The 21,329-nt window shown below is 47.4% G+C and overlaps 1 protein-coding gene across 1 annotated transcript; it reads left to right on the top strand.

The window, feature by feature from the left end:
• The first annotated feature begins 2,060 nt into the window (after window positions 1–2,060).
• Window positions 2,061–14,989, top strand: LOC121289455. The gene is made up of 2 exons (XM_041208963.1): window positions 2,061–2,214; window positions 12,234–14,989. Exon 2 carries the CDS (start codon window positions 12,245–12,247, stop codon window positions 13,766–13,768), a length of 1,524 nt encoding a protein of 507 aa, XP_041064897.1. The 5' UTR covers window positions 2,061–2,214; window positions 12,234–12,244; the 3' UTR covers window positions 13,769–14,989.
• The last annotated feature ends 6,340 nt before the right edge of the window (window positions 14,990–21,329 follow it).

Below are 21,329 nucleotides of genomic sequence, written 5' to 3'. Positions count from 1 at the left end.
CTCCCTGTGGTTTAGCCCAGTTCTCCTTTTGGTTATTTTCCTACAGACACACAGAGCAGATGCTGCCAGCATCTCAGGACACTTAACCTGTTCTGCAAATTTCCTGCCCCACGTTTGTAACCCAGGAAACTTCAGAGAGATAAAGGACCTCCCTCACCCTCCATCCCCCCCAACCCCTCCTCCCTCATCCTCCTCCCTCCCCCCAGCCTCCTCCTCCCCAACCCCTTCTCCCTCATCCTCCTCCCTCCCCCCAGCCTCCTCCTCCCCAACCCCTTCTCCCTCATCCTCCTCCCTCCTCCCAGCCTCCTCCCCCCAACGCCTTCTCCCTCACCCTCCATCCCCACCCTCCTCCTCCCCAACCCCCTCTCCCTCATCCTCCTCCCTCCCCCCAGCCTCCTCCTCCCCAATGCCTTCACCCTCACCCTCCACCCCCACCCCTCCATCCCCACCCTCCTCCTCGCTAACCCATCCTCCCTCACCCTCCATCCCCACCCTCCTCCCCCCCACCTATCCTCCCTCACCCGCCTCCCTCACCTCCAACCCTTCCTCCTGCCCCCCTCCTCCCTCACCCTCCATCCCACCCCTCCTCCCTCACCCTCCACCCCCACCCCTCCTCCCTCACCCTCTACCCCCACCCCTCCTCCCTCACCCTTCACCCCCACCCATCCTCCCTCACCTGCCTCCCTCACTCTCCCCACCCCCACCCCTCCTCCCTCACCCTCCACCCCATATCCCTCCTCCCTCACCCTCCAACCCCAACCCTCCTCCCTCACCCTCCTCCCCCACCCTCCAGCCCCTCACCTCTCTCGTGTGAGCAGTCACCCAATCCGCTCGAGTGTGAAATAGCGTATGATGATGTTTGGGCGAGGGTCCCGATGTCATTGTGCACCCGCGTGACATTCTGGTCAGCAGGCACCCTCGGGAGTTGGAAGCGTGCCCACTGACACTAAGAGGCTGATTAAAGCCATTAATGAGGTAATTAAGTGAGATTTTTTAATGCCCGTCCGATGTTATGGTTGGTGTGGGAGAGGGAATCGGCCCAATGGCCTTTACATTTCTCAGCAAGCTTCATCCATGGGCAGGATGAGGTTTCCGTTATTAAATTTTGAAAACTTAAAATGCACCGACAGAATTTTCACCAGGTGGATGTTCTGGTGACTGATTCTGAGGTGTGGGCATTTTTCCCTGGTTTTTGAAATCTTTATTTTTTTGTATTTAAATTCTCCAGCTCCCCGAGGCAGCTCTCTGCCTTGAGGGAACTTCCGTTCCACACTGCCCCCCCACCACCAACTGCGCCCGCGCTGAATTCAGCCCTCGACCTCCACCCACCCCCACCCCGGCAGCACTGAGCGCCTTTCCCACTGTGCGATGGTGGTCGGGGGTCCGCCGGTTGCAGGCACCCACTGGACTAAGAATCCTGCCCCCTGAAAAACTGGTGGAAGCAGAGTCCTTGGATATTTTTAAGGCAGAGGTAGAGAGATTTTTGATAAACAAGGTGATGATAGGTTATCGAGGGTAGGCAGGATGCAGATCTAAGGTCACTATCAGATCAGCCATGATCTTATTAAATGGTGGAGCAGGCTCAAGGGGCCGAATCTCCTGCTCCTTGTTCATATGTTCAGACAGAGGTTATACTGGTGATTGCACCCCAGGGTGAGAATCAGGTGGCTCTGATCTAGAGTAAGTGCTGGAAAGGGTGGTGAGCTGTGATGAGTGCTCCATTTTACAAACAGACAGGGCTGACCACCAGGAACAATCAGCACTGAAACCTCTTCAGGTTTTTGGTGGGGGTTGGGCAGGACCGGACAGGCTGTGAAATGCGGAGAGAGTTTAATGTGCTCAGACTCAGACTCTAATCAATCACCTGGAGAGAAGCAATGATCAAACCTGTCAGTGATTTTATCAGAATGTTTCCAAAGAAGATAGGTGCCGTGACTGACAGATGAAAGGAAGATTTGGAATGGATCATAAAATCCTGGCCTTTCTAACAACACCCACATGCCAGCGTAAACATGTAGGCGTAACCTATGAACTCTTCCAGTCTCTGACTCTCCACTTGGTAATATGAGATCTACCTGAATCTCTTTAAAGTTGACTGTCAGCACAACAGAGCCAGTTCCAAACCTCATCGGAATCCACCTACACTGTCAGACTGCGAGGCTCCAGATCATCTTCAGATTATTTTTGAACACAAACTGAAGACAGGGAAACTCGGTGAGTTAAAAAAAAAAAGGTGCTGGAAATACTCAGTCCTGAGAGCACCTTTGGACAGAGAAACAGAGGTAATGTTTTGAGTCCAGTGTTACTCTCCTTCAGAACTCTTCAGTTCTGAAGAAGACTTATATTGGACTCAATGCTAACTCAGTTTGTCTCTTCACAGTTGCTGCAGGACCTGCTTAGTTTTTCCAGCACTTTCTGTTTTTATATCAGCTTTCCAGCAGCCGCAATAGTTTACTTTTATTTGAACTTGTTTTTCCAGGCCTGAGGGCGTTCAAGGTATGAGCCAATGATTTACACTAAATTTGGCCACACTTGGCTCAGATACAATGACAGTGAAAATGCGACTTCTGTTCCAAATCCTCTGTGGATATAGGGGTGATACCAGAGGACTGGAGGACACTTAATGTTGTACCATTGATTGAAAATGGAGAAAAGGATAGAACGAGTAATTACAGACCAGCCAAACTAACCTCAGAGGTGGATAAATTGTTGGACAATGATAGGCGGTATTGTGGGCAGTGTAGATGGAAGCATGATGTTACAATGAGATATTAAGAGATTAAGTGACCAGGCAAAACAGTAGAAAATGAGTTTCAGTGTCGGCAAATGTGAGGTCACCTACTTTGAATCTAGAAAGAGTAAAACAGGCGACTTCCTTAAATGAGGAAAAGCCAGGAATAGTGGAGGCCCAAAGCGATTTGAAACTCCAGTTACACAGATCATCAAAATGTCAGGAACAGGTACAGGACGTAAATCACACAGGTGACTCGAATGCTGCCCTTTCTATCTCCAGGACTGGAATACAGGGGGTAGAAGTCCTGCTTCAGCTACACAAAACCCTGGTTAGACCGCACCTGGAGTTACTGTGAGCAGCTCTGGGCAGCATAACTTAGAAAACAAATATTTACTTTGCGAGGAATGCAGAGCAACTTTCCCAGAATGGCACCTACACTCTAATGATTAGATTAGGAGGAGAGATTACATAAATTAACTCTGAATTCTTGGGAATTTAGCTTAAAAGGTGAGTTGATTGAGGTAGTGGGAGGCTAAGGACCATAGGTTAAAAATTAGAGTCAAACTTTTCATGACTAAAATTAGAAGGCACTACCTCATCCAAATATTGTTACAAGTTTGGAATTCTCTTGCGCAAATGTCAAATCAATTGTTAATTTTAAATGAGAGAATGATCTATTTTCACTGTTCAAAGGTATGAATGGGCAAAGGCAACTATATAGAGTTAGGTTATAGATCAGCCATGGTGATATTAAATGGCAGAACAGACTCAAGGGGCTGAATGACCTCCCCGTTCTCCATGTTCTTATGTTTCTAAGAGGTTCCTTTATGTAAGATTTTGGGTTTGAGAACCACAGATTACCTAAGAGTGATGGTTGAAAACTCATAAGTGATTTTAAGGTAGTTTATTAAGCAGCAACAGCTTCGATATAATGTATTAGCTAAACGGACAGGAAAACTATTTAACCCATAACAGATTCGAGCTATTCACTGATCCCAGAGGATGGAATGTTGACACAGAGGGCATTGATCTCAGGAGCTTCTGACAGCAGCATTCTGCTCTCTAGCTAAAGTGTTAGGAAACTCTTCCCCCAGCCTTCCACAGTCTTCACTGGTCTTCCTCCATCTTCCCTGATCCATCTTCCATCTGAAGAAAACAGCCACCTGATGAGACTGTCCCCTGTCTCCCGGCAACCGTTAATATACTTCCTTTCTAGGGGCTGGTAGTTTACCCTATGTCAAACCTTCCAACCAATGAATGCAGCACAGGTACCCAAGATGTCAGGAGGGTCATCTGCACCCGCGCCACCACCCCCACCGTCCATCACTTCAGCTCAATGTCACTTTTTAGTTTACCTCCTGCTGCGGGCCATTTGCTAACCCTTCCCAGACACTCATATAGAGAAAAGGGTACACAAGGCGCCATAGTGTCCACTTAATGTCAACGTGGAAATCATCAGGGGCCTCGCCCTTTCGAGGAACTGTTTTTGTGTTTTCCAGAGAGAGAAAGAAAACACTTTCTCTACCAATAATAAAAACAAAAAAACTGCGGATGCTGGAAATCCAAAACAAAAACAGAATTACCTGGACAGAACTGTAGTTCTGTCGAAGGGTCATGAGGACTCGAAACGTCAACTCTTTTCTTCTCCGCCGATGCTGCCAGACCTGCTGAGTTTTTCCACTTTCTCTACCAAGATGGCCTAATGCCATGGTGATCAATTCCATCCAAATTCCATACTTATTCTGAAAAGGGTCATTTTTTAAAGGTCCCATTTCTTACAGCTCCCTGTTTTGAGAAGGAAATAGCCTTAATGACTTCTCACCACTAAATTGTAGCTAAACCTAGGCTGGAATTTCCCAGCCCCTCCCACTGGCAGGATCTTCACCGATGTGAACAGAGATTCCCGCTGTGGGGTGGGGGAAGGGGGCGGGGCTGGAAAATTCCAATCCTAGTTATTTCGCAAGGGTAAGCTCGTTTCCCTAATTTCTCAATTACATATCGTAGATAACATTCTAAAGCTAATGGAATTACAGGGTTATGATCAACTGGAATTGACACTCCCCACCTGCAGGTCACCCCACTCAGTAATATTCCTTATCCTTTTGCAGGGGTGTTTTTAATTTCTGGGCTATTAGCATATAGGTAAATCCAATTAAAACAAGAGATTATTTATGGGTTTAAAAGATTCTCCAGCTCCACCTTCACCTGTATCCATCTTGTGAATAATTCTTATTAACTATTATTTCTCCCTAACCTTCAATTGTCCCAATCCAAATCTACTTGACATTTACTTTAATTTATTCCCTTTGACCGTAATAATTTTGATTGTCTTAAAGCCAGTTTCTCTGTGGAGCATCATAATCATTTAGAAATGTTTTCTTACTCTTCAGGTAATATTAACCATTCCTTGTCACACTGGGTGTAGTTCACTGGAATATATCAATCTGCTGCGATTGATGTACATTTTAGTGAAAGGAAAGTGTAGATGAGACTAGTAGATGAGACAAGCTTTCTCTTGGAGATGTTGTGAACTTGCCTATGAAGCTTTTAAGAGAATGGAATTTGATGGTTTAGCTGCTAACCCAAGCCACAGGGGATTGTGCAATGGGAGATGAGCAAAGATCTGCAGATGAACACCTCCCCTGACTTGATCTTTTACCTGAAAGAAAGTTTGTATCAGATGGGGCATGTATAGCATGATTATGGGATACCAGTGGGAGTGAGTGTTTGTTATGTATGAAGTAATTCAGAGCCTATGGTGAAGTTACACCTGAAGAACAGGTCCCAGACTTGCTCAGCTACTTGGCAAACAATGTGATTTATTCCCTTGGGAATGGGCATATGTTATTCCCATTCCCGTTTGGTTGCACCATTTTCCTGTCTCTGTCTTTATTTTTAAGTGGGACATCCCATTAATTTCCATCCTATTTCATTCAGGAGCTCTGTAGCAACTTTACACTCTAATACAATATTCTCATCATATCTTTAAAACGGACATCAGACATTCCCACTCTGGTCCCATTATTAACAAAGCCTTGCCTGGTTTGTTCTTTATTTTAGGAGACATTTTCTCAAAAGCAATCCGTTAAATTGTGCTTGACATTTTTGTTTCCATTTCAAAATTATCCCGAATTCAAATAGCAATGTTGTTATTGTTGTTATTGTTGTTATTGTTCAACTTACTTCTTCCCAAACCTTTCCTTTTTTTTAACACACAGAAACCATCCTGGCTGCTTTTCCATTGGCTTTGTTAAAATTTAATGTTAGCTTATCCCCTAAACATCCGGTAAATTTCCCTTTGAATGCTTGAAGTAGCAACTCAGATCAAGTTGTTTTATCAATTCCAGTTTCACAAACTGTTATCCCCAGACTTGGTAGTTTTAAATGGTGCATTTACATCAGAATCACAGGTGTTTGCAATATTTAGAGGTAATTTCACATCTCTCATACTCTAAAACTTTGTCTCAAAAGATATCGAAAGGTCTGAATGGTTAAGGTCAACGCTTTGGTCAAAACCTGTAACCCTGCTGTGCTTTAATTCTCCAAACTGCTATATTCACCTGGAGCTGGAAATCATCATCAGATGTTTGAAAAAAACACACAAACAATTCACTGTGGCTCTGTCCAAAAGCCCAATAGATTAATGTATCCAACATTTCTAAGTTTAGAAAATTCAGATTTACCAATGTCTAGAATATACATTTAGCAATTTGAAATTTGTGCTGTGAATTATAAAACATCAAGAGCAGGATTTTGAGGTCAGTGGGAGGGTGTGGTTGGTGGGATGAGGAGCGGCCAGGAACATGCCCGCTGCCTGTGATCGGTGTGGAATGCGGCTCCGGACTGGTCAGGAAGGGTCAGGCAGGGCCAGGGGCCTGTGGGCTGCCGGGTTCAATGGCAGCTCGGCGGCTGGTTTAAAAATGGCCCAGGCAGCTCCAGAAAGGCTGCCACAGGAGGACATCTGCTCTGTGTTGTCTTTATGGAGTCGAGTGCGGCTGCAGACACCAAGCGGGAGGGCGGGTTAGGTGGGCACTCGGCACCCCTGACCCTGCTTTTCGGGTGAGCACCTCACTGTCCTCCCGGAGGAGGAAGCTGCCAGGAGGGTCACCCTTATCCCCAGTGATGGGAGGAGGAGGAGGGCACCTCACGAAGAGGGTGTGGGATGAGGTGGCAGTGCTGGTCAGCAGCTGTGACATGGTGTGATGCACATGGGGTGCAGCGCTGGAAGAGGTTCAATAACCTGCTGCACCCAGGAAGGGTGAGCACCGTGTTGGCAGAAGTGTTAAGGTGTGACCGTCCCCTCACCACCCTGTGGACCTCACGGGCGTTAGAGTCTGAGCGCCAACTGTCACTGACACCGGAGCTGGCCAAGGGGGTGAGCCCTGGCTGCTTGGACCGAGCGCCTTGCAGCTCGAGAGCCACGACTCGGATGTGCCCTGCGAGGTGTTCCTCAGCTGGGGCTGTCCAGGCTGCAGTGGAGCTGCAGGTAGAGAGTGGACTCAGCAATGCTCCTCTGTCCTTTCAGGAGAAGACAAGCCATAACCAATCAGAGAGGGTCACAGACAGGCTGAGGCCCTGCCCAACCTGCAGCTGCTGACCAGGTCAAGCAGGACACCCCAGATCTGGAGAGCCGATGCTCCAAGTGCAACCGGGCGTGGAGAGGTGGGAGTGCCAGACGAAGGTAGGAGCGCAGTGCACAGAGGTGAAAGTTTCGGATTGTGCAACCTTTCTAGTGCAGTCTCTTCATTGATGGGAGCCTCAAACCTGGAGTCCCCATTGATCACTGAAAGATGGTGGCACCATGATGTGGATCTCCATTGTCTCACCAGGGTGTCTGGAACACACAGTGACTGTGTGATGACTCTAACCAATGACACGTCCTTCTTCTCCCTTTTAGACACACACACATTCTCTGCACCCTGAAGGGTCACCTCTGACGCTAGAGGACCAATGGGCTTCATTTGCACCTGTGTCACACCCACTCTCTGAACCAGGCACTAGCACAGATACCAGCACCTCAGTGGGCATTAGATTGGTGGCTAGAATGTCGGTGCACATTGGTGAGGGCATCTCACACTCATTGAGGTGCAGGTGGAGGCAGAGAGTGCCCAGGACATCGGCAGTTGGAGGACTGCTGGAGACCAGGATGATGCTGAGTCGAAGGCAGATAATTAACCTCTGGAGTCGTCCATTCGGCAGCAGATGCTGGATGTCCAGTGGGATGTGCGGGAGGGTCTGATGGAGATCCATGGGGGTCTGTGTGCCGTGGTCTCCGTTGTAGAGGAGTCCATGAGGAGTATGAGCACTGCGTTGACCCTCATGGCTGAGCGCACTGCCCCCTCCATGGAGAGAGTGGTGACTCTCATGGAGAGACAGCTCCAGGGACAGAATCAGGGCTTCCTGGGGTTGTGCTCAGAGCTGCAGCCCTCACACAGGCAGTGACCTCAGGTGGTCAGTGTCAGTGTGGGTGGTGGATTGGGCACCCAGTCTCCCAGCTAGGTGCCCGTTCATGTGGTGAGCAGGGAGGTCCAGAGTGACCTCATGTTGGCGCTCGAGCTGCCTGTCATCTCTGCGGCTCCTCTCAGGGTTCTCTGGATGACGGCAGCAGCTCCTCTGCCCCTCTGCCAGTGACCGTGGCACCCAATGAGGCTGCAACAACTGGTGATGCCAGCTGTGGCACTGGCCGCTCCCTCCCAGGCGGGGCCAGCACAGGCTCCACTGGCCAGAGGACGACCACCAAGGTTATCAAGGCCAACAGGACAGCAGGGTCAGCAGCTGCCTCCAATGCCAGTGCCAGCGAAAGGGGTGCTGGGCACCAAGATGTAGCAGCCGGAAACGTAAGTTAAAGGCACCATGAGTACAAGACAGGTCATGGGTGATTTTCTGTTTATTTATGTTTGGTTTATATGTCTGCTGGTGTGGACATCAACACCAGTAATGGTGATGTCATAATGATTTCAATGTGATGGTAACATTAAATTTGCTTCAGTTCTGGTGACCTGAGTATACACACTTTTTTTTTCTGGTGTATACACCAGTCTGTAATGCTGGACCGGAATGGGTGGATAACTTATTGCACAGACACTGAGTGGACTTTGGGTTCAAATGAAAGAGTCATTTCAGACACCGGGATGGAGACAGCAGCCCTGGTGTGAAGTGGAAGCTGATCTTTGGCAGCCTAGCTGAAGGAGCGTTGGATCAAGGTGTCCCTGGTGTCCCTGCCTCCCTGGAGGGTACCCAGCTCTGTCTCCACACCCTCAGTGTTCTCCTCACTGTCCTCCTCTTCCGACTCACTACTGGATTCATCCTCTGTGGCCTGTGCAGCTGCCTCATGATCCTCTTCCTCCAATGAGTCCCCCTTTGCCAGTGCCAGATTGTGGTGAGTGCAGCATGAAACCACTATCAGTGACACCCGCTCTGGGGGTATTGTAGTGCTCCCCCTGAATGGTCCAGGCATTGGAAGCACATCTTGAGAAGATCTATGGTCCTCTCTATCACCACCCTTGTCTGCCTCTGTTCCTGGATGGTGGAGAGGCGTCATGAGCCACCTTCTGAGGGGATAGCCCTTGTCACCCAGCAGCCATCCATCCAGCCGGGCTGGAGCACTGAAGAGCCTCGGCACCTGGGAGTGTCTGAGGATGTAGACATCGTGGGAGCTGCCTGGGTACCTTGCACAGACTTGTAGAATCAGCATCCTGTGGTCACACACTATCTGCACGCTCATGGAGTGGAAGCCCTTCCTGTTGACGAAGGCACTGGGCTCACCTACTGGCACCTTGATGGCCACGTGTGTACAGTCTATAGCACCCTGGACACGGGGGAAGCCAGCAATGGCCGCGAAGCCTCTGGCTCACTGTGTCTGACTTACCTGGTCCATACGGAAATGAATAAAGCTCATTACCCACCTGAACAGAGCGTCTGTCACCTGCTTGATGTAACTGTGGAGCTGATTGGGAGACTCCACACTGATCCCCCACTGACTCCTGGAAAGATTAGGAGGTGTGGAAGTTGAGGGCCACTGTGACTTTCAGAGCCACTGGCCTGGGGTGTCCACCCACACAGTTGGAGCTGATCTCAGGGCTGACCATCTGACAGATGAAGGTCACTGTCTTCCTTGAGAGACGGAGCCTCCTTCGGTATTGCACCTCAGACATATTGAGGTAGCTGCATCGCTGCCTGTAAACCCTGGCAGCAGAATAGTGGCGTCTTCTGCAGCCCCCTACACCTTGTACTACCTGCTGGCCCTGCACCCCTTGTGCCTGCACCTCTCCTCCCACAGGTCCCTCCCCTGGAAGCTGCATGGGGACACCCGGCCTCCTCTCCCTTCTGCCCCTCTCTTCCTCCTCAGAGGAGGTGCCTCCAGCGGAGCGCACAATCCCCATTCCCAGGGTAAGGGAAGGCTGTCTGATACCTGGAATGGTCCACACGGTCAAAATTCTCTGGCGGCCTTGGAGACACCAATGAACCCTAGAATGACGCCTGGAAACTCGAAGAATGAAGCCCTGAACAGAGATGAAGCTGTCAAGTACCAATAAGTCACCAGCAGCAAACTGTGTACCAAACTCCCCGCTACTGACGCTGACTCTTTTATCCCAGCTGTGGATGAGGTTTTTTAAAGTGTGGGTTGTCTGCCTGCCCGTTTTGCCTGTGCGATGAGTGCAAAATCGCACAGGCAATAAAACATGGGAGTCAGCTGGCTTTTTAATGGCCTCATGTGGCCTCTTAACCACTGGTGGGTGCAGCTTCAGCACCCACACGCACACTCCTACTGAAACATCATGCGAGTGTGCGTTGACCCGGTGTCACACGCTGTTTTACGCTCGAGCGAAGCGGGTGCTGCCTGCATGCCAAGTGGAAAATTCTGCCCCAACTGTTGGCAGAGAGGGTTAACTCTGCTGCTTCTTCACCGAGGGTGGGGGGGGAGAGTGGGGGTGTGGAGAGTATTGGCTGTGCAATGGTGTCACTTCTTTATAAAAAGCTTCTCTCATATGGACTTTCATTTATTCTTTTTCTTTCTTAAACCGATTTTGTTACTTTTGTCCATGTTTGAACCAAGGCTGTAATGAGGTCAGGAGCTGAGTGGCCCTGGCAGAACCCAAACTGGGCGTCAGTGAGCAGGTTATTGCTAAGCAAGTGCCGCTTGATAGCACTGTTGATGACCCCTTCCATCACTTTACTGAAGATCAAGAGTAGACTGATGGGGCGGTAATTGGTCGGGTTGGATTTGTCCTGCTTTTTGTGTACAGGACATACCTGGGCAATTTTCCACATAGCCGGGTAGATACCAGTGTTGTAGCTGTACTGGAACAGCTTGGCTAGGGGTGCGGCAAGTTCTGGAGCACAAGTCTTCAGTACTATTGCCAGAATATTGTCAGGGCCCAGAGCCTTTGCAATATCCAGTGCCTTCAGCTGTTTCACATGGAGTGAATCTAATTGGCTGAAGACTGGCATCTGTGATGCTGGGACCTCTGGAGGAGGCTGAGATGGATCATCCAATCGGCACTTCTGGCTGAAGATTGTAGCAAATGCTTCAGCTTTATCTTTTACACTGATGTGCTGGGATCCTCCATCATTGAGGATGGGGATATTTGTGGAGCCTCCTCCTCCAGTGAGATGTTTAATTGTCCACCACCATTCACGACTGGATGTGGCAGGACTGCAGAGCTTAGATCTGATCCATTGGTTGTGCGATCGTTTAGGTCTGTCTATCAATTGCTGCTTATGCTGTTTGGCGCACACGTAGTCTTGTTAAATGTATCGCTATTTCTTTACTGTCACTGGGTGAAAATCCTGGAACTTCCTCCCTAACAACACTGTGGATGTACCTACACCACATGGGCTTCAGCGGTTCAAGAAGGCAGCTCACCACCACCTTCTCAAGGGCAACTAGGGATGGGTAATAAATGCTGGCCCAGCCAGTGAAGCCCATACCCCATGAATGAATTACAAAAGGAGTATAGAAGCTGTGATGAAGGTGGCAAAGGTTATGGGAGATTGACTCGCGTTTGAACCTGGAAGGGTTTTGATGGAATAAACAAGGAGAAACTGTTTCCAGTGACAGATGGATCAATAATCAAGTAAAACAGATTTAACGTAATTAGCGAATGAACCAGGCCTAAAGAAAAACAGTTTATGCAGCAAGTTGTTGTGATCAGGAATATGCTAACTGGAGGGTGGAAGTAGATTCAATAACATCTTTGAAAATGGAATTGGATAAATATTTTAATGGAAGAAATTTGCAGGGTTATGAGGATTGATCAGGGTAGCGGGATAACTGGATAGAGAATGAACAGAGACACAGTGGACTGAATGGCTTCCTTCAGTGCTGTGTGATTCGATGACATTATGAAGTCAGCAGAGTCTTTGTGTTCTGCAAGGAGGCTTGTTCTAATGTGAAGCCTGTCTTCGAATAACAGAACAACTATGAATGTTTTACTATGAATGTTCTCCTTGGATGACAGGATGTTTGAGTTCTTCTTGTTGCGCTCTCTCATTGCAGGAACTATCAGCATGTCGGACAAGCAGTCCCAGGTTACACAGCCCAAGACCCAACTCCCCAGCAAAGAGCAAGTTTCAAAATGCTTTGATCTGATGATGCAGTCCCAGTTTAGCTGGGAGAAACTTCTGCTGCCAACAATTGAATCTATCACTATTTTAAGTGAATTAATTCAGCAGGCTGCAAGATCAAAGGACATTAAACTCAATCAAGGAAGTGCAAACAAGAAATCCAAGTTTCAAAATCCACAATCATTGTCCAGTTGCCTGATGAAGGTTTGCAACCAAACTGTAAAGTCGTTTCAAGAGACCCGCAATAATCTGGAGCAAATGCAGATCTCCTGTGAGGGGATCACTGTCCATGTGAAGAATGTGGCTGAAGGGTCAACTCAGGACAAAGACTTCCACCGTCAACTGAGCAGCATTAAGAGCTGTGCAGATCAGTGCAAGGAAAAGGCTGACTCTGTGGTAACTGAGCTCTCCAATCTGAGTGACCTGTTCAGTGAGCTCCTGGAGATGTGTGCAGCTTCCCAGATTGCCAGCCAGGATAAACTGGAAGAAGTAAGGAAAACCTTGGAGGAAACCAAACAAAGGAATGAGTTAATAGAGAAAGAGAAGGAAGATTTAGACAAAGAATGGAATGAGGTTTCCCAGAAGCGTCAGGAACTCCGCAATGAATACACTGATGTAAACTCCAGTGCTTTCGTTGATGAGCTTTGTTTGGAAGGATTGAAGAAGATGAAGGAGCTGCTCCCAAAAATTGTTGAGCTAGCAAGCAGGTTGATCAACCCAATAATGAGCTTAGAGGAGCTGAGAAAAGGGGTCATGTTCCTCATCGAGCTGTCAGCTCAACTCAGCAGCAAAGAATTTTCGGAATCAAACACTGAAATCAGCAATTTCCTCAAGACAGTCAGAGAGCAAGCAGCAGCGAAGATCCACGAAGTCCGATGCAAGTTGGAGGAATCAAACAATAATTACCAGAAATGTCTTGACAAGATGAAAAGTTTGGGTGAAGAGAATGAGACATTTTTGAGAGAGATAAAGGACAATCAGACAGAGGAGAGCAATATCAGTACAAGTCTGGAGCTGATGGTCAAAGGGCTTGGGGCTCTTGGGAGCATCAAAACCCACTGGTCAGAGATGATCAACTTCATTCGAATCATACCCAAGGTAATTGAAGATTGCCTGAAGGCATTACAAGAGCTTGGTGCTGTGGGTGATGGAGGCACACTGAGTGCTCCAGGGATGTTAACCAGGAGTCAGATCCAAGTATACCAGGCAGTCAGCACCATAAACATCATTGGTGCCATGTCAAAAACCTATGTGGAGATTTACGACAAATACCTTAAGAATCCACTGAGAGACCTGAGGCCATTGTTGCTTGGACAGGGGCCGGAACACAAGTTTAAGCAGATCCAGAAAAAATGTTGTGCAGCAAGAGAGGAAATACAGAAAAAGGTAACTAAGAATCAAGAAGAGTTTAGAAAGAATGGAATTGAAGCCATCGAAAAACTCACACCTGTTGGACACAGGAAGTGAATCCAAGGAATGGGAGCAGAAGTCGACCTTTCGATCCCTCAAGCCTGCTCTGCCAACCAATGTGATCATAGCTGTTCTTCAGCTCCAGTAACTATTCCAGACTTAAATACATTCAACGATGGAGCATCCACGACCCACTGGAGTACAGAATTCCAAAGATTCACATCCGTCTGAGGGAAGAAGTTTCCCTGGAATCTCTTATCCAATCACCAACCAGTTCTCTCTATCCGTGGAATCTCTTATCCAATCACCAACCAGCTCCCTCCACCCCCTGGAATCTCAGTCCAATCACTAATCAGCTCTCTCTACTCTTGGACTCTCAATCCAATCACCAACCAGCTCTCTCTACCCCTGGACTCTCAGTCCAATCACCAATCAGCTCTCTCTACTCTTGGACTCTCAATCCAATCACCAACCAGCTCTCACTACCCCTGGACTCTCAGTTGAATCACCAACCAGCTCTCTCTACCCCTGGACTCTCAGTCCAATCACCAATCAGCTCTCTCTACTCTTGGACTCTCAATCCAATCACCAACCAGCTCTCTCTACCCCTGGACTCACAGTCCAATCACCAACCAGCTCTCTCTACCCCTGGACTCTCAGTCCAATCAACAACCAGCTCTCACTACCCCTGGACTCTCAGTCCAATCACCAATCAGCTCTCTCTACTCTTGGACTCTCAATCCAATCACCAACCAGCTCTCTCTACCCCTGGACTCACAGTCCAATCACCAACCAGCTCTCTCTACCCCTGGACTCACAGTCCAATCACCAACCAGCTCTCTCTACCCCTGGACTCTCAGTCCAATCACCAACCAGCTCTCTCTACCCCTGGACTCACAGTCCAATCACCAACCAGCTCTCTCTACCCCTGGACTCTCAGTCCAATCACCAACCAGCTCCCTCCACCCCCTGGACTCTCAGTCCAATCACCAACCAGCTCTCTCTACCCCTGGACTCTCAGTCCAATCACCAACCAGCTCTCTCCACAGGTCAGCTCCAATTTGATGTTTGAATGAAGTCTCTAAATTGGGAAATATTGAATTTGTGAAATCCAACAGTGAGTTTGGAGAATTCTTTGAATTAATGCAAAGTTTTGAATGATTCTGGAAGATACAATCAGATAAATTTCTCACATTTGATTTATGCTTGCTTATTCTGTATCATTTTAAAACCATACAGAGATCAAAAATGAAATAAAGAACATTACATTATACCCAATTAACAGATCACAAAGTGTCACTGTATCTTTTACCTCCTTCACACTTTGAGATACTTTAATGTTCAGCTTTACACAGTAATGGACAAGGGCAGTACAGATCAGGAAATACATTCTGATATTTCATTTATTAAAACATGAATTTATATAGTGCCATTCACTCCACGGTGCTTCAGAGCCAAAGACATCTTTACTATTGGCCTTGATGCCAGGGTGACATTATAAACTACAAAAAAACTGCTTATGCTGGAAATCCAAAACAAAAACAAAAACAGAATTACCAGGAAAAACTCAGCAGGTCTGGCAGCATCGGCGGAGAAGAAAAGAGTTGACGTTTCGAGTCCTCATGACCCTTAGACAGAACTTGAGTTCTGGACTCGAACTCAAGTTCTGTCGAAGGGTCATGAGGACTCGAAACGTCAACTCTTTTCTTCTCCGCCGATGCTGCCAGACCTGCTGAGTTTTTCCAGGTAATTCTGTTTTTGTTTTTATTTTTGACATTATAAACTCTTTGTCAAAGTCCGGGACCTGAAATTTTTACATGTCCCTGAGAGGACAGACAGGATTGGTTCACAGTCTTATTTGAAAGGTGACACATCTGACAGTGCAGCACACCCACAGTACTGACCCTCTGACAGTGCAGCACACCCACAGCACTGACCCTCTGACAGTGCAGCACACCTACAGCACTGACCCTCCGACGGTGCAGCACTCCCTCAGTACTTACCCTCTGACAGTGCAGCTCACCCACAGCACTGAACCTCCGACAGTGCAGTGCTCTCCCTCAGTACTGACCCTCTGACAGTGCAGCTCTCCCTCAGTACTGACCCTCTGACAGTGCGGCTCTCCCTCAGTACTGACCCTCCGACAGTGCGGCTCTCCCTCAGTACTGACCAAGTATGAGTATGTTTTTGGAAGCTCCTTTTTAAGATTTCCTTAGGGTTACTTTTTTATTTTTGGGGACTCCTTCTGCTTTTCATTAACTCTTTTATGAGATGATACAGTCACATCATAACTTTCTGCATTTGTGTTGGACTTTTGTTCAGTTTTTCTTCCTTTGGTGGATAAGGGAGAAGAAGCCTTTGTCTGCTACCTAAATGCATTTCCAATTTCCAATTTCCAATTATAAACTAAGATTGGATTCATCTCAGACCATTTGATTGAATTCTTTGAACAGAAATGGACAGCCATCAGCTGTTTTGGTAAGTTATTTGAGATTGCAAGGGCAAATAGGAATGGGTAATAAAAATGAGAGCCTAGCCAGCAACATCTACTTCCAACGAAGGGATAAATTTTAATGATGTAGTATAAAGGGATAATATTAAATACGTAAATGCATAGTGTGCATCATCAGTGCCATAACATCACATGATAACAAGATATAGAGAGAGATAGTTCCATGCAGAGCAACATGTAGAGATGGCCTTGTAAACAATTAGCATAACGCTAGTGACATGGGCTCCGGCCTTATCTGTGAGTCCAAACCAACAACAATAATAACCAATGGAGACAATGGTTAAACATGATACAAGGAGCAAAAAGTGTCGAGCCCAGTTCCTGAAAGTAGCAGCAAGAGAAGCAACTACAGGACAAGAGCAGCACAGGAAAATCTTCAACCAGACTCTGGGGGCAGGATTCTCTGCTCGACATGAGGGCGAAATAATGCGTGGTGATGTTGGGCGAGCGCCCCAGCTCTCGGATGTTCCCGCTGACCATTAAGAGGCCTATTGGCCATTAAAGTAGAATGAGCTGCTGTTTTTGCTGCTTGTCCAACCTTACAGTTGGCGGGCAGGCAAATTGGCCAGTCAGCCCACGGGCGGGGTGAGGTTTCCAACATCAATTTTTTTTTTAATTGTTTTGACATAATTTTATTATGTTTCTGCTCGTGTGAGGGAGTCCTGTATGGGGGCATTTATTTCCAATTTTCCAAATCCTTATCTTTGATTTTAAAATTCTTCGGTTCCCCGAGGCAGCTCTGTGCCTTCAGGGATCTCTCGGTGCTCCTGCTCTCCTACGCCCGTGCTCGCCCTCCTCACCACCCCCCACCCCGGCAGCACTGAACTCAGCGCACCTCTCACGCTGGATGCCCGTTAATTGGCCGGCCAGCATGAAATCGCGATCAGGGGCCGATTGCAGCAGCAGGCCGTTTCCCAGCCACTCCCGGGACCGCCCAACCATCCGAGAATCCTGCTCCAGGAAAAGCAACAGTAAAATGAAGAGCTGGGTAAAATCTTACTCCTCCCAGCGTGTTTTGACTATGTGCAAGGCCCAGATCAAGACAAGAAGCAGCACATCTGGGTGTCGCAGGTTTAGCGGGTACAGAACATCATCACGACCAGCAGAGAAGACCAGCATGGAGAAGGTCAGTACCTTACTATACACCAGTGGCAGTAGTGCAAACAACATTGTGGTCAGAGAGGGCATAAATGAAGGCATCACAAGATGTTTTCCGAGATTTTGATACTTATTTTAGTCTTTGCAAATACACCATTATAGAGCAAGCAAACTTTGACAGGTGGACCCCAAGACTGGGAGAGAGCAAAGAAATAGAATAGAGTATAGAAGTTTTACGGCACAGAAAGAGACCAACTCAATAACCTGCTCCCGCTTTCTCCCCATACTCTTTGATCCCTTTCACCCCAAGAGCTATATCTAACTCCTTCTTGAAAACATACGATGTTTTGGTCTCAACTACTTTCTGTGGTAGTGAATTCCACAGGCTCACCACTCTCTGGGTGAAGAAATTTCTCCTCATCTCAGTCCTAAATGGTCTACCCCATATCCTCAGACTGTGACCCCTGGTTCTGGACTCCCCCACCATCGGGAACATCCTTCCTGCATCTACCCTGTCTAGTCCTGTTAGAATTTTATAGGTTTCTATGAGATCCCCCCTCATTCTTCTGAACTCCAGTGAATATAATCCTAACCGACTCAATCTCTCCTCTTATGTCAGTCCCACCATCCCAGGAATCAGTCTGGTAAACCTTCGCTGCACTCCCTCTATAGCAAAAACATCCTTCCTCAAATAAGGAGAGCAAAACTGCACTCAATGTTCCAGGTGTAGTCTCACCAAGGCCCTGTACAATTGCAGCAAGACATCCCTGTTCCTGTACTCGAATCCTCTCGCTATGAAGGCCAACATACCATTTGCCTTCTTTACCGCCTGCTGCACCTGCATGCTTACCTTCAGCGACTGGTGTACAAGGACACCCAGGTCTCGTTGCACATTCCCCTCTCTCAATTTATAGCCATTCAGATAATAATCTGCCTTCTTGTTTTTGCTACCAAAGTGGATAACCTCACATTTATCCACATTATACTGCATCTGCCATGCATTTGCCCACTCACTCAGCTTGTCCAAATCACACTGAAGCACCTCTGCATCCTCCTCACAGCTCACCCTCCCACCCAGCTTTGTGTCATCTGCAAATTTGGAGATATTACATTTAGTTCCCTCATCTAAATCATTAATATATATTGTGAATAGCTGGGGTCCCAGCACCGATCCCTGCAGTACCCCACTAGTCACTGCCTGCCATTCGGAAAAAGGCCCATTTATTCCTACTCTTTGTTTCCTGTCTGCCAACCAGTTTTCTATCCATCTCAATACACCGCCCCCAATCCCATGCGCTTTAATTTTACACGCTAATCTCTATTGTGGGACTTTGTTGAAAGCCTTCTGAAAGTCCAAATAAACCACATCCACTGGCTCCCCCTCATCAACTCTACTAGTTACATCCTCGAAAAATTCCAGTAGATTTGTCAAGCATGATTTCCCTTTCATAAATCCATGATGACTCTGTCCGATTCTGCCACTGTTTTCCAAGTGCTCAGCTATTAAATCTTTTATAATGGACTCTAGAATTTTCCCCACTACCAACGTCAGGCTGACTGGTCTATGATTCCCTGTTTTCTCTCTGCCTCCCTTTTTAAATAGTGGGGTTACATTAGCTACTCTCCAATCTGTAGAAACTGTTCCAGAGTCTATAGAATCTCGGAAGATGACCACCAATGCATCCACTACTTCTAGGGCCACTTCCTTAAGTACTCTGGGATGTAGATTATCAGGCCCTGGGAATACATCGGCCTTCAATCCCATCAATTTCCCCAACGCCATTTCCCTATTAATACTGATTTCTTTCAGTTCCTCCCTCTTACTAAACCCTGTGTTCCCCAACATTTCTGGTGTGTTATTAGTGTCCTCCTTTGTGAAGACAGAACCAAAGTCTGTATTTAGTTGGTCAGCCATTTCTTTGTTCCCCATTATAAATTCCCCTGTTTCTGACTGTAAGGGACCTACATTTGTCTTCACCAATCTTTTTCTCTTCATGTATCTATAGAAACTTTTATAGTCAGTTTTTATGTTCCCCACAAGCTTACTCTCATACTCTGGACCAGGACTGCACACAGGACTCAAGTTGTGTCCTAACTAATGTATTATATAGTTCTAGCATAACCTCCCTGTTCCTATATTCTATGACTTGACTAATAAATGAAAGTATTCCATTTGCCTTCTTAGCCAACTTATCAACCTGTCCTGCTTCCTTCAGGGACTTGTGGACATTCGCTCCAGGGTCTCTCATGTCCTTTACACCTCTCAGTGTCCTCCCATTTATTGTGAATCCCTTTGCCTTGTTTGAACTTCCCAAATGCATCACCTCACATTTCTCTGGGTTGAATTCCATTTGTCACTTTTCTGCCCACCTGACCAGTCCATTGATATCTTCCTGCAGTCTCCCGCTATCCTCCTCACTATCAACAACCCAATCAACTATTTTTATAATAAAAACAGAAAAGGCTGAAAAAACTCAGCAGGTCTGGCTGCATCTGTGGAGAGTGAAACAGAGTTAACGTTTTGAGCCCGTATGACTCTTCTTCAGAGCTAAAGAGAAGTAGAAATGTGTTGGAATTTACACTATTGAGGGGGAGGGGGTGGAGCAAAATGGAAGGTCAGGGCTAGATTGAAGTTCAGGAGAGTTTAAATGACCTGATAGTTTTAAAGACTAAAGCAGGTCTTAATTGCAGCATAAAGTTCAGATAGCAGGTTATACTAATAGCAGATCAAGGCTCAGTGCTTTCTGAAAGCAAAGGATGCGAATAAAATAAAGCCTGGTCTTTGGTGGGAAAAACTCAAAATGGAGGAGAGAGTTCATAGTCTGAAGTCGTTGAACCCAATATTAAATCCAAAAGGTTGTAAAGTGCCTCATTGGAAGATAAGGTGCTTTTCCTCCAGTTTGTGTTGAGCTTCACTGGAACAATGCAGCAGGCCAAGGACAGACATGTGGGCAAGAGAGCAGGGTGGAGTGTTAAAATGGCAAGCGACAGGGAGGTCTTGGTCATGATTGCGGACAGACCGAAGGTGTTCCGCAAAGCGGTCACCCAGTCTGTGTTTGGTCCCTCCGATGTAGAGGAAACCACATTGGGAGCAGCGAATGCCGTAGACTAAATTGAGGGAAGTGCAAGTGAAATGCTGCTTCACTTGAAAGGAGTGTTTGGGCCCTTGGGCAGTGAGGAGAGAGGAGGTAAAGGAGCAGGTGTTGCACCTTCTGCGGTTGCATGGGAAGGTGCGTGGGAAGAGGATGAGGTGTTGGGGGTGATAGAACAATGGGCCAGGGTGTCACAGAGGGAATGGTCCCTATGGGATGCTAAGGAGTTGGGGGGAGGTGAAGGGAAGATGTGTTTGGTGGTGACAACATGCTGGAGTTGGCAGAAATGGCGGAGGATGATCCTTTGAATGCGGAGGCTGGTGGGGTGATAAGTGAGGACAAGGGGGACCCTATCATGTTTCTGGGAGGGAGGAGAAGGCGTGAGGGCGGATGTGTGGGAGATGGGCCGGACACAGTTGAGGGCCCTGTCAACGACCGTGGGTGGGGCGGGGACCTTGGCTCAGGAAAAGCATCGAAGTATCGTTTTGGAAGGTGACATCATCAGAACCGATGTGACGGAGGCGAAGGAACTGAGAGAATGGGATGGAGTCCTTACAGGAAGCGGGGTGTGAGGAGCTGTAGTCGAGATAGCTGTGGGAGTCAGTGGGTTTGTAATGAATATTGGTGGACAGTCTATCACCAGAGATTGAGACAGAGAGGTCAAGGAAGGGAAGGGAAGTGTCAGAGATGGACCTTGTGAACGTGATAGAGGGGTGGAAATTGGAAGCTAAATTAATAAATTTTTCCAGGTCCAGACGAGAGCACAAAGCAGCACCGAAGCAATCATCAATGTACTGGAGAAAGAGTTATGGGAGGGGGCCAGAGTAGGACTGGAACAAGGAATGTTTCACAAACCCCATAAAGAGACAGGCATAGCTGGGGCCCATGCAGGTACTGACTTCCTCCAAATCAAAGC

This window comes from Carcharodon carcharias, chromosome 2, assembly GCF_017639515.1.
Source record: "Carcharodon carcharias isolate sCarCar2 chromosome 2, sCarCar2.pri, whole genome shotgun sequence".
Lineage (NCBI taxonomy): Eukaryota > Metazoa > Chordata > Chondrichthyes > Lamniformes > Lamnidae > Carcharodon > Carcharodon carcharias.
This window is presented reverse-complemented; position numbering and strand designations above follow the sequence as displayed.